At 37.3% G+C, this 12,697-nt stretch overlaps 1 protein-coding gene across 5 annotated transcripts in view; it reads left to right on the forward strand.

Moving 5' to 3' along the window:
* The window catches only part of astn1 (astrotactin 1), a 128,004-nt gene extending 115,325 nt beyond the window's left edge, over positions 1-12,679 (forward strand). For all 5 annotated transcript variants that reach the window (XM_088396277.1, XM_088396279.1, XM_088396278.1 and 2 more), the window contains 4 exons: positions 4,220-4,355; positions 5,760-5,860; positions 6,536-6,719; positions 8,764-12,679. In XM_088396277.1, coding sequence (XP_088252403.1) covers positions 4,220-4,355; positions 5,760-5,860; positions 6,536-6,719; positions 8,764-9,001 — 659 coding nt within the window. In that variant the 3' untranslated portion in view covers positions 9,002-12,679. The remainder of the gene's footprint in view (positions 1-4,219; positions 4,356-5,759; positions 5,861-6,535; positions 6,720-8,763) is intronic.
* Positions 12,680-12,697: the final 18 nt, after the last annotated feature.

The following is a 12,697-nucleotide window of genomic DNA, read 5'->3' on the forward strand; positions in this document are numbered from 1 at the left end:
ATAAAATACACACTACACTGTCTGAAAACAGGATGTTTTGAAGTTTCATTGCAAAACTGTTGGCTGTGACCAGTCATGAAATAGCTTAAAGCTTCATTCAGTGTTGGACAGCTGCGTGTTTTGGATCATAACTGTTTGGGTTGTGTTTCACTTGTTATGCAAAATCCGGCAAGAGCTCCCTCATCTGTATAATTTCACTTGCAATTGATGGGGGTAGCCGAAACACTTCAGACACACTTTGAAATGCTCATATCAGAGGAGTACATATGTGAGACAAACAAAAAAGGGAAAGGGAGGTATTGAAATGTGGAGAGAACAAAAGGAGAAAACACAAATGACTTCTTCACTATATATAAATCAAATGCAAAAAAAAAACAGGTATGGCAACAACTGTTATCAATTGGTCCAGTGTAATTTTATCAAATTATAGAACATATTATTGCCCTTCTCAGTGTAAAAAAAAGTTTGATTTATGGTGCAGTGAAGTGGAAGGTCAACAGCTCACATATCAAACAGAATTTACAAACGAGCATCATTCCATTGCTTTATGAAATATGTCTTTTATATCAACTTGAACTCCCACCCTCCCATCACTTCCTTCCTTTAACAATATAAGAAAGGTAGACGACAAATTCCAGATGTTATTTAACAAAGAACTGAGCTGCCATTTCCATTTATGTTTGTGTGCATGTATGTACGAGTTGTTTTTTTCTCCTGCCCCTTTTTTTAATCAGCTCATCAAATCAACGTGTCTGCCTTAGCATTATTTTTTATTGAATTCAGTGCAAACCATGTGACAATGCGGATTTCTTCATAAGCTAAAAGGTTCGTGTCTTTTAATAGAACCTTCCTATCCAGAAAGTGCCCTGCCCACACAATCAGGAAAGATGTGCTTCAATTTGTCTGTTGACATGAGCTAATCCACAACTTAGTAGGGAAATCCTTTTAAAATCAACAAATTTTCTTGACCTTGAATAAACAGCGCTTATAACCACTTTTAATTTTTCTGTTTGGAATTTTCAATCCCCCTTTCCAATTTCCCCCCTTAACTTGGCATTTGCTACTTTCTGTTTTCCATATCGAACAATCGTATGAATGCTTCTTATGAATACAGATTCCACTGCAAAAACAGATTTATCTTCAAAGCACACCTCCTTTCCGTTTAAAAGCAGGGAAAAACAGATTGACTTGAAGGGTCAACATGGGTGCACACACACACACACACACACACACTCACACACACACACGCACACACACCGCCTGTCCAGGCCTGCACAACTGAACTGACAAAAGCAGGCACAACTTCAAAAGGTGAGAGATCCCATAACTTCCATAAATCAGTCTCTTGGCAATCCTTGATTTTCCAACCAATCAGACTTGAAGAATGCAAGGGGTAAACATCTCCAGCTGAAGGACAAGTAAAACAGCGTTTCAACTGCATGTTATCTGTATGTTTCTTGCCCTTTGCATAAAAAAAACAAAGTTTTTCCACTAAATACTAGCCTGAAAGAAATATTACGCTTACCTGACAATTCAGATTGTGTTCTTATAGCACATTTGTGGGCTAACTAGTTTTAGAGGCTAACTTTCATAAGCTTCAGTTTCCTTCAACCCGTTCTCATTTGCTTGCCCTCTGTAGAGAACCTTTCATTCCTCACAACAGGTGGTTGTAAAGAAAAAGCCATTTTTCTTTTAAATGACTGCTTACAGTTGAATAAATATTCTCAGTCATAAAATAAAATTAGTTTAGGACTCGGTTGTACGTTATTCAATATATTTTAACTTCAGTCATCACTTCTAATCGCTGTTAGAACCATAAAACTGTTGGGCATGATAAGTGGCTCGCTGGCTGTACAAAAGAATCGGTGCGTCTATGCCTATAGCAATAAATTTGAAAAATCAGTTTAATATCATACTTTTATGACTACATTTATCCCCCAGACCGAAGCATTGATGCCCAATCAGTTGCGATCAGAGATAAAAATCCAGTCTGTCTCTTGGAGATTTCGGCACTTTTTCTAAATAGACAAACTTTTCATTTCCCAAATGAGTCTTCCAGTGTCGTCTTTGGATAAGCTCCTGGGCTTGCAGTGCAAAACTAAATAAAGGGTCATATTTCTCACATTGTGGCTAAAGCAGCATGTTACACCAAATGACGGAAAATATAGTTCACTATGTTTTGAACATTCTTGTTTGTCTTGCCAATAAGTTTATGTTACAATTTTATAGTACCTTCAAGGAACCCAAGGACTCGTAATTGTAACCCATCGAGGCAATTGAAATGCATCTACAGTCCGGGAGACGTGCATGTGTTTTTGTCTTTGCTATTACTGAAGAAGAAAATGTCTAACATCACAGATTGCATTTTTACTATTAGAAGGAATTGGCTTATTCCTGTTGACCAAAGTGCTTTACACATGTAAATAAAAGTTGAGAACATACACATTTACCATTTGGCCAAATATTTCATATGTCCCAAATATGGAACAGTATTTATCTCAATACCAAAATGCAGGCATAGATTATGCATGTCCGTTACCGTTTGGTGCTGATCCAAATTAGGACAGTTTGGCCATGTACTCTCTTTATAGTATTATAATTTGGGAATCATAATGGTTGCTGTATTGTAGAGTAATTTGATGATGCTAGAATAAAAACCAAGAACTTTTCTATCAGGCTCATTTGTCAATCTGCGGTTTAGTCTTGTTATTCACACTGACTATGTGTACACAAAAGAAAGAGACCACACACTTGGATTTATTGTGTTGAAATGCATTCAGTTTTTATTTAGATGAGAATCTCCATAAATTATGAATCTTGAACAATCGGATGTATCTACCCACTGTTTATATAGAATCAAGAGCATGACAAGAAACCAACTATAAAATGTTGTGCAAGTTTCAATAGCATTATTTCTGCAACTAGAGAAATGTTTTTGTTTCTCTTTATGATTTTTATTCCCCTGGTGTTGAGGTTCGCCTATAAATGCCATGGCAGCACATTGTGTTCACTGTATTACAGGTCTTCTTTGATTGAAGCACACTGTGCTCTGCATTGTGTTCCTCTGACCACCCACATGAAGCTTTCATCTCGGTATGACAGTGCACAGTGGGGTTCCTCATATTGTTTCATTGAGCTGCTCACTGTTGTTCAGCTACTTCAGACTGACAGAAATGAAGGCATATGTTGTGATTGGCAATATTTCAAATGAGCCAGAGAAAATGTGCTTGTGGTTATTCTTATTCATTAGGACATTGAGCCCATTGCAAGTGGACTGCTCTGTTTGTTTGTTTCTCCTCTCAACACTTTGTGGCATAAATAGTTGCATTTTCCACACAAACTCAAGTTTGTGCAGTCCTAAGCAAGTGTTGTTGAATGAACTGATGAAGGCTTTTCGAGAGGCGAAATGTCAGAACAGCCCAGTTGCGATCGATCAGTGCCTTGAGAAAGCCAAACAAAAGTTCATGTGTCAAATTCATTTTTGTCCAATCACATTTCAACTTTTATGTGTTGCCAGGTAAATGTAATATGCCCAAGGCCTTCAGAATCCAGAGTGCTGCTATTGAACACACACGCAGATACGCCCATGGGTGCACACACACACACTCACACACAAACACACACAGTTGAAGCCTTTGGCTCAAACTGGTGTCGGCATTTTGCCATCCTCTGATTGGTTCAATAGTTATGTTTACCGTAATGATTTGTCTAATATGCTCACTAAAGATTGATTTACAGAGGAGAATGATGTCAGATATGATCCAACCATCCATTTTCTGAACCGCATTTCCTCACGGAGCCGCGGGCGTGCCGAAGCCTATCCCTGCTGAATCTGAATTGGTTGCCAGGCAATCACAAGGAACAAGCATTGACACTCACAATCACACCTATTGACAATTTGGAGTGGTCTGTCGGCCTACCGTGCATGTTTTTGGGAATGTGGGAGGAGGGAACTCTCATAAATACGTGGAGAACATGCAAACTCCACACAGGAAGGCCGGTGCAGGAATCAAACCCACAACCTCTGCACTGTGAGGCGGACGTACTAACCAGTGGGGCCCCGTGCCATGTCAGATATAATTAAAAATTAATTTAAAACAGTTTGACTTATCATGACACAACTTTTATATGACCCCTGTATCAATTACTGCCACAAGAACTGAAATTATTTGACAAAAACTTTAGTATTGTTTAAATCACGTTTGTCTCTGTGCTTCAGAAACGCTCCTGAGCTTCGTGGATGATATCTTGTCTGGCGCCAGGTCTCCGTGTGTGATGTTAGGAGACATTCCAAACCTGCTGTCCTCCTCGGTCAGCATGATCGTCCGTTGTCTGGAACCTGACACCACATATATGTAAGATAATCCCTCCTTTTTGTGATTGAGATTGTTCCAAAAATGGTAACGATCATTGAATCACATGGCACAACCATTCATACTTGAATACATGCTGTACCTAAGGTTTTGGAATGTGGGAGAAAGCTGGAGTATTTGGCGAAAAAATCCACACAAGTCTAGAAAACACACGACGATCCGAGAGCAAATCCAAATTGATGCATAAGAAGAGGTGCCATCAGGGATTAGTCTGTGCCTTTGTCTGTCATGGGTCCTTAGAATCTTCAATTCCTTCTTTTTTTCCCTGGTGGCCTTTTGAAATTGAGGGATTGAGAGATTGAAATTTTCAGATGCAGAGTCTGAATATTTAATTTGAATTTAATAATGACCAAATTACCTGTGTTGGCTTTGGCATCCATTGGCAGATTCTCAAGACTCAGATCAGTTAATTTTCATGTAACTCTAGATTTATTCAATTGTGTTAAAAATGAGGATAATGAAAGTAAAAGTATCAACAATGAGGACATGATCCTTGGGATCATTGGTGTATTTGCAAATTGCTCATGCCATTTAGCAAGATACATTACAGTAATTTGGGTTCATTTTAGCAATTCAGAAATTACTTCAAAATGGTCTTTTAATGTACCATTCCCACAAATAGGTGGGAATATAATTCCATATTAATAACAAGGTGATTTTATCAAAAGAGAGATGTTAATGAGTCATGAAAAAATGATTTATTCCATTAAACATTTACACCACATGGGGATTTACTATCATTAGATGACCAAGACACTGCATATGCTTTTCTCAGTCTGCACGCACACTTTCTCAGTACACATGCTCACACTTAGCCCACAGACAAGTTGCCTGGAGTGAAGTAATACACACATCTCAAAGAGGAAATGAGATGGTGTTTGGGGAGAAACTGAGGAACGAGTGAGAAAAAGATCGAGAGGCAGAGAAACATAATAGAAGAAAATCAGAATACAAGGAATGTTTTGATGTACTGTATTTAGTCTGTTTCAAAGCTCCTCACGTCCTTCAAATCCTAGCAAGGGGAGAGCTCCTGCACGCTCTCGTCTGTCTGGCAGCTCATTGTCACTGAGCCAAGGCCCTGTTTCTCTCCCCTTATATTTCGAGGGCCCATCCAGATATGGTCTTGTTACAGGAAAAGTTTGTGTGAGAGGCACAGTAAGCACAAGCACATGTTTTAATGATGAAAGTGATGAAACCCATTGATCCAAAATTATTCTTTCAGAGTTTCTATGATTCTTTCTCAGGTCTTTGTCTTTAGTTGTGGATGCTATGAGTATTTTAGCCACTGGATGGAGATATAATTCTGAACAATTTGACGCATTTGTGGCTTCCATCCAGAGCATTGATTGAGATGCAGCATAAATAGATGACCGTATGTCTGTCTAGGTTCCGGCTTTGGGCAGTTGACAACACTGGGCGTCGCTCCAGTCCAAGTGAGGTCACTATTAAAACTCCATGCCCAACTGTGGATGACGTCAAGGCTCAAGGTGAGGAGAGAGACACGAGATAAAGTCACGTCTCACTTGGAGGCACAGGAGCCTGGTTGAATTTCATGCGGGTGTCAGTTTTTATCGTGTGTATGCTGAGAGTGGAATAAAAATCAATTCCATTCAGTTACTTTTCATGAACTGTGTATCAATATGGGTTGGACAAGTGTATTCAAGTGTTATTAGTCAGTCTGGGATTACATGTTCCAAAACAAACATGGACATTGGGGTGGGTCGTCCTAATTTGTCATGATCTGTGGCTGATTTACAGTACAAACATTATCTTTGTTGATTACAAACGATGTTAGTCCGCACGGTTCAACAGTTAGCCAGCTGTTGATTTGCTGATTTAACCAAGCTATTACAAAATGCGCCAGCCACTGAATTATGGTACATTCAGGCCATGCTGTTGTCATTTTTTTTCCCTGGAAATGATGTGTTTCAAAATACAAATCCTAAATTGGACTGCATTTGTATTTTTCTTGAACAGACTATTGGCATCCAAACATAAGCATATATCTTGATTGTGGCAAGTGTGTCCAATGAAAAGGGTGGAATAACAGTTTTCTCAGCAAATCTTTAAAATTATCCCAAAAGTTTTCTCAATGGTCTGACAGTTGTCATTTTCATCATTGTGTTGCCTGGAAACTGTATCCATTTGTTGTGCCCCTCCAGAAATAGCTGATAAAATCTACAACCTGTTTAATGGCTACACTAGTGGGAAGGAGCAGCAAACAGCATATAACACTCTGATGGACCTTGGTGCTCCAGCATTGCATCGAGTTCTCTACCACTACAACCAGCGATATGAGAGCTTTGGAGAATTTACCTGGAGGTGTGAGGATGAACTTGGACCCAGGTAAAATCAGGGAGTATTCCTGCAACAGAAGCAAATCTCCATATTAACCCCCAATGCAAAAAAAAAAAAAGAGCGTAAAAAGGGAAGTCATGCTGTAACTGAATTATCTTTATTCAGCAGTCTTAGGATTTTACTTGTATTATTTTCATTATAAAATAAAGCATCAATGTTTTTCACCAAGTTGCTCAATAGCATTCCAGAGGCTGAAAAGTTGCCTGAGAAATAGAGCAAAGGTGTGCCGCTGCCCAACTTTACAAACCAGGGGAAATGTGCAGAGTTTTGGGAGGTAAAGAGTGAGAAAGTCGACGAGCCACACAGTGAAGCTATAAAAAGTAGTGGAGGCCAGATTTGACATCTGCATTAAGAACAGGGAGCGGGTGGAGTACATTAACATTTATAAAGGTGGAAACATGCACTGGAAATGAGAGATTAGCCAAAGTAAAACAGATTATATGGGCATGAATGAGAGGAGTGTGGGGGGAAGTATGAAGAGACAAGAGATAGTGAGGGTGGAGGATGGACGGATTTCTTTTTTGTCGGTTCACTGCTTCTGTTTCTTACCCCAAGTCATGTCATGTTTATTTTGTACCAGGTTTATTCCTAGTTTTATTTTGTTGCTTTGCTTCACGTTCTGTTGTCCTTTTTTTCCCCAAAATGTTTCTATTTTTATTCATCCATACTCCTTCGTTTCCTTTTTTTATGAATATTTTCTGAGCTGTTCCCCAATCTTGCCTCCCTGATTCCTGTTTGTGACATTGAGGGATTATGATGAGTTTACGGTAGAAGAAAAAAAAAAGGAATTCCAGATTATGATGGGGAAAGACAGAAAACTTGGATTTGGGTTTTGGCGTTGTATCTATAACGATTATCTTTTTATTATGTTTGATCAGAATTATGACTCAGATGCTTTCCACAGATGCTCATGGCACATTGGTCCGAGAAACACAGTAGTGGGAACCACACATTTTCCAAGTTTTAAAAAAAAAAAAAAAAATGTTGATGTGCAAAAACATGACAAATAAAATAAGATTTTACAGGTTTGTAGCTGAGTTCGTAAGAAAGTTGTTCAATAGTGGACTATTTAAAGTGGTCATGTTATTTCTTGTGCGTGTCTCATCTCTCTTTCATCATCTCTCAAATTCTAATATAAAAGTACTCATGCATACATAGACACAAAGCCCGGCTAAAAGAAAATTCCCTAGCTTCCTTGTCACAAACAATAAGGACTAATCAAAATTGATTTTCATTACGTCATCAGATCACTGATAATAAGAACCCATGTGGGGGTCTCTGACTCAGTATCAACTCATATGAGCCAAGTATGCAATACTGGGAAATAAATGAATGATCAAATATGGCTTCATCTTCAACAGCAGATATTTGGACATGTTGTTTTTAGAATCATATCGACTCACAATGACGAGACTGTTTGGCTTTCATTGAGGGACATTTTTGTTCCTTTTGATGCTTGATATTTTAACTAAAGCCATAAACTCACCAAAAGTCTGTCCATCCAAGTCTTGACATTTTTTCTCCCGGGGGCCAGACCTTGTCATCACTATGAACGTACCCATTATTTAAGGCACACCACTTGGCTGCTTTCTCTGAAATTCAAGATGCTTTGGCAAATACGAAAGAATAGCTTTTTTTTCTCCTCACTCTTTTTGTCTATGTCCACAGTTGGACCTCTTTTCCCTCCATGTTCTTTTTGTTTTTGATGACAGATTCTAATCAGAGTAGTGCCTGCAATATTTAGTATTGTTATGATTGGACCTCCTCTCAGGACATTTTCATTGCAGTAGACAATAATATTTTACAGACAAGAAAACGACAAGTTCAGGAAAAAGGTCTTTTCAAATTGTTTGCAAACGGTGGCGAGGTGAATGAAATTTCTTCACGCATATCAGATTATGGATCAAAATTCATTATTATCAGCTTCCGGGAATAACAGAAACATGTATACTGACATCACAAACATGCAAACGGCTCAGTGTTCTGCATTAATGTGAATACCACGTTTTTTTGGTGTTATTGGTTCCAACAGGAAAGCTGGTCTGATCCTCTCGCAGTTAAATGAACTTTCCCCATGGTGTAAAGGCCTCCTCCAGGAGCCCAAGATTGGCCTTCGTCGGATGTCTCTGAAGTTCCTTTCCTGTCGCTACACTGACACCAAGACCTTTGAAATGAACTGGGCAGGTATGGGCCAGGACGTACACAAAGCATGTGATGAGCAAATGCTCACTGTCATGTATAATGACTATGGTGAGCCCAAGGAAATTTAAATGTACAGTGGTGTTCAGAATAGTAGTAGTGCTATGTGACTAAAAAGATTAAACCAAGTTTTGAGTCTATATTTTAAAGTTACATGGGAAACAAGGTATACAAAGAGGGAAAAAATTATTGCCTGTTCATCTACATACAAGGGTGTCAAACTCATTTTTGTCTTGGGCCGCATCATAGTCATACGTTTCCCTCGGAGGATCTGTTCAAATATTTTACAAAGGCGAATGCTAATAAAAAATAGCATTCAATATCTTTAGTGAATACAATTTATGATTTTAGTAATGACACATAGTCAATGCAAATTTTCTCTCATGGGCCACATAAAATGATGTGGCGGGCTTTATCTGGCCCCCGGGCCTTGAATTTGACACCCATGATCTACAATGATCTACAATGCTTTAAAATGGAAAAAAAAAAAAAAAAAAACAGATGCCTGGAAGGAAATGGAAAACACTACTATATACACTACTAATATTCTGAACACAACTGTATATAACCCACCCTTGCTTTTTGTCAGATATAAAAAAAAATGACAGTTTTACATTTAAGTGTGCACACTTAAAACATCAGAGCAAGCGTGTTTAGTCTTCTGTGGCAGTTGATCAGAAACAAATCAAAGGTCAAATTATAGTTACTACATAAGCATCTTTGTTATAATGTCATTTCACCAACTGAAGCCTTGCAACTTTATTGCTCGTCACTGTGTTTTGTTTTGTTTGTGATATAAATGAAAAGATGTTTTACATGTGCTGATGCACTTTTTAACGTCACCTACTGTATAGGTTTAAAGATAAATATTGTATGCTATAAGGCTGTACAACGAAACAAAAACGTTATTGTCACAGAAGTGTGAAACAAAAAAGTTACCTTTAACGTAGCCTTGCATCATTTAGTTGTTTTGAATTAAGGAAGTTCTATGAACAAATCAGTTCTTAAAGCAAATATATGTATTTTTGAATATTTCACTCACACTTTTATTTTTAGATTAGTTGGAGTGTTAACAAATTATATAGCAAAAATAAATGGTGGTGTTTTCTGTAGGTCAGACGTGATGGGATTTTTATTTAATATCCCTTGTCAAAATTGTTTTTTAAATAATCTTTGATTTCTTTTTATTGTTTGTAAAATGATTTGGGTTGGAAATGCCCAGGATGCTTATTTTCAAGTTAGTCAAATGTAAATAAGCTTTGCTCTCACTGGATAGCTGTTCTCCTTAATTTGAAGATGGAAAACGACTTTTAATTTCTAATTTCTTCGACCTAATAAACCATAAAAAAAAAAAATATGGCATAACGAACAACTAAGAAGCAGGGTGCGACAGAAAAATTACATGGATGTAAACAAAAAGAGGGCCTCAGCTATTTAGACTCAGTAAGCTCCCATTTACTTGAATGCACAAGACATTCCATTTCTCGCCCGCATTTTATTTTGGTGACAGTAATTGCAAGCTTCGCTATTTCCTCCAAAGGTGCTTTCTAAATTATAAACTGAAATATTGTTATAGAACATAATCTACTGTGCTTATTGTATGCTCTAATTGTATAGCTTGAAGGCAACCGGCTGTGTCTCACTTGCTCATAACCCAAAAATGTATTTTAACCATGTGAGAACAAACATTAGACTTTGATAGCTGGGGACTTTTAAATCATTTCGATGTTTTTCAGTCGGAGTTTTTTCTTCAGTCCACTTTCAAACTGTGATTTTGAAAAAAAAATTCTCATTGAAATGTTGTTAAACTTGTGTATTATTTGCAATTTTGTTTCTAAATATAATCTTGTAATTTGAAAGCAGGTCCCATTTTTCACACGGGGAGGAGAAGATGTTAAAATAAATGGAGTGCCATAATCTTGAATTTAGAATAAAAGAAAAATAAATTGGAGTGCATTCATTCTATAACTGAGAAATCATAAATGTAACTTTGAGGAGAAAGCGATATGGAGCTCGGCATAGCTGCAGTGAGGTTGAGATGAATGAGGGCGGGACACAGCCGAAATAAAACACTTCACAAATGTTTATTTGTAATTATAACTTCATACAACCTACTGCTATCATTTGCATCCACATATAATTTAAAGATCAGTCCATTTTGACATACAATTTGTCTGCACTGCTACAAAACATAAGAAAGCCAGTGAAAAGTTGGAGCTATAAATTTACTGGAACAAATGGGCCAAAGTGGTCTTTTTCCAGCAGGGTCCATGCCAAAGTGTCAACAATTAATATTAATTGTCGGTCTGATAGTTGTTGGCCATACGGTGGTAAATAAAGTCAACAGATCTTAGACAGCCACCATCTCAATAATACCCTGTTTCATTTTAATCCTGCAAAAATGAAACAACTTTTGCTCTCATCAGAGACTGTATTTGAAATTAACCTTGTTGAATACAGGATTTCAAAAGAATCATAACATAGCACTAAAAATTGAGTACCTTGGTTGCTTTTACAGGAGATTCTGCTTGTCATTTGTAGCTACGGGTATACACAAGGCATGAAATGGCAAATTTGATGTGGTGAGAAAAAAAAATCGGCTGTTACTCGCTTGAACAATGTACAATACATAGCATTCAAGTAGAATTTTAGAGTCAAATTGCTGAATGTACAATTTATGGTTGCTACTTTTGAATGAGGTTGTAACAGAAATTACTGTGCTACCTACAATATGTGTCTGAAAGTATGTTTTACGTTCGTGTGGTTAAAACTGAAACTCATTACTTTCTATGTAGAAACACTAAATGTTTATTACCTTCTTTGTTATTGATCTTTGATTATTTTTGTGTAAACTTTGATTATATTTAGGGAGATTGTCCGAGTACTTTTTATTTTTCTATCTTACTGAAGTGGCCTGAAGGTAAGTGTCAAATAAAGGTATAGGTGTTATTCATTTCTAATAAATTTCTGAATACTAAAATGAATGCTAGATATTTGTGGAGGAGGCAGAGTGTTTTACACATGCATTATTACATTGTACCAACGTAGTGTTTTACCTCTGTATATATGCATACGTACACAACAAGTGTTTTAAAAAATATTGTGCGCTTCACAAGATAGCTGATTACTTGTATTATCCTATTTGCTGTGTAGCTCAGTCTTTGCAGTACTAATGTGAAAAGCAGACCTGTTTATTTCTGAATATACTCAAATAGGCTATTGTGAGACATTGTACTAAACTCAGGAATTGCCTGATTAAAGGATTTTGCAACATTGTGTTGCTAAAAAGGGATTATGACAACTGATTGAGAGACACAAAAAACAAATCAAGACACTTGACCTACTAGTACCTGCATGATTCTGTCTTTAAATGTGTCTGTCATCAAGTTAACATTACTTTTATTTCTTGAAGAATAAAGACATGAAATGTGGCTATAGGAATGTTATTTGTTCCCACTTCAAAATCAATTGATGAGATTAGACCAATTTCAGTGATCAAGCACAACTGATGAAGCAGCTTCATTTACTTGTGTGCGTGTGTGTGTGCGTGCGTGCGTACGTGAAGATATGTATTAAATTCACGCAAACGTTTCAGTTACACTCTAAAAAAAGAGTTTAAGAAGGTGACAAACCGCAGTTGTGTGCTTTTGGGAAATATTAAAGTAAAGCATTTTGAAATATTGGGTTCAGTTTCACTTTCAGCATCTGTTGAACTGCATTCAGCTAAATAAATGGGAAATTGTAGTGAATATGGTATTGGACTTTTT

The sequence above is a fragment of the Syngnathus floridae genome, chromosome 14 (assembly GCF_059516105.1).
Source record: "Syngnathus floridae isolate MCC-2025c chromosome 14, RoL_Sflo_1.0, whole genome shotgun sequence".
In the NCBI taxonomy this organism is placed as follows: Eukaryota; Metazoa; Chordata; class Actinopteri; order Syngnathiformes; family Syngnathidae; genus Syngnathus; species Syngnathus floridae.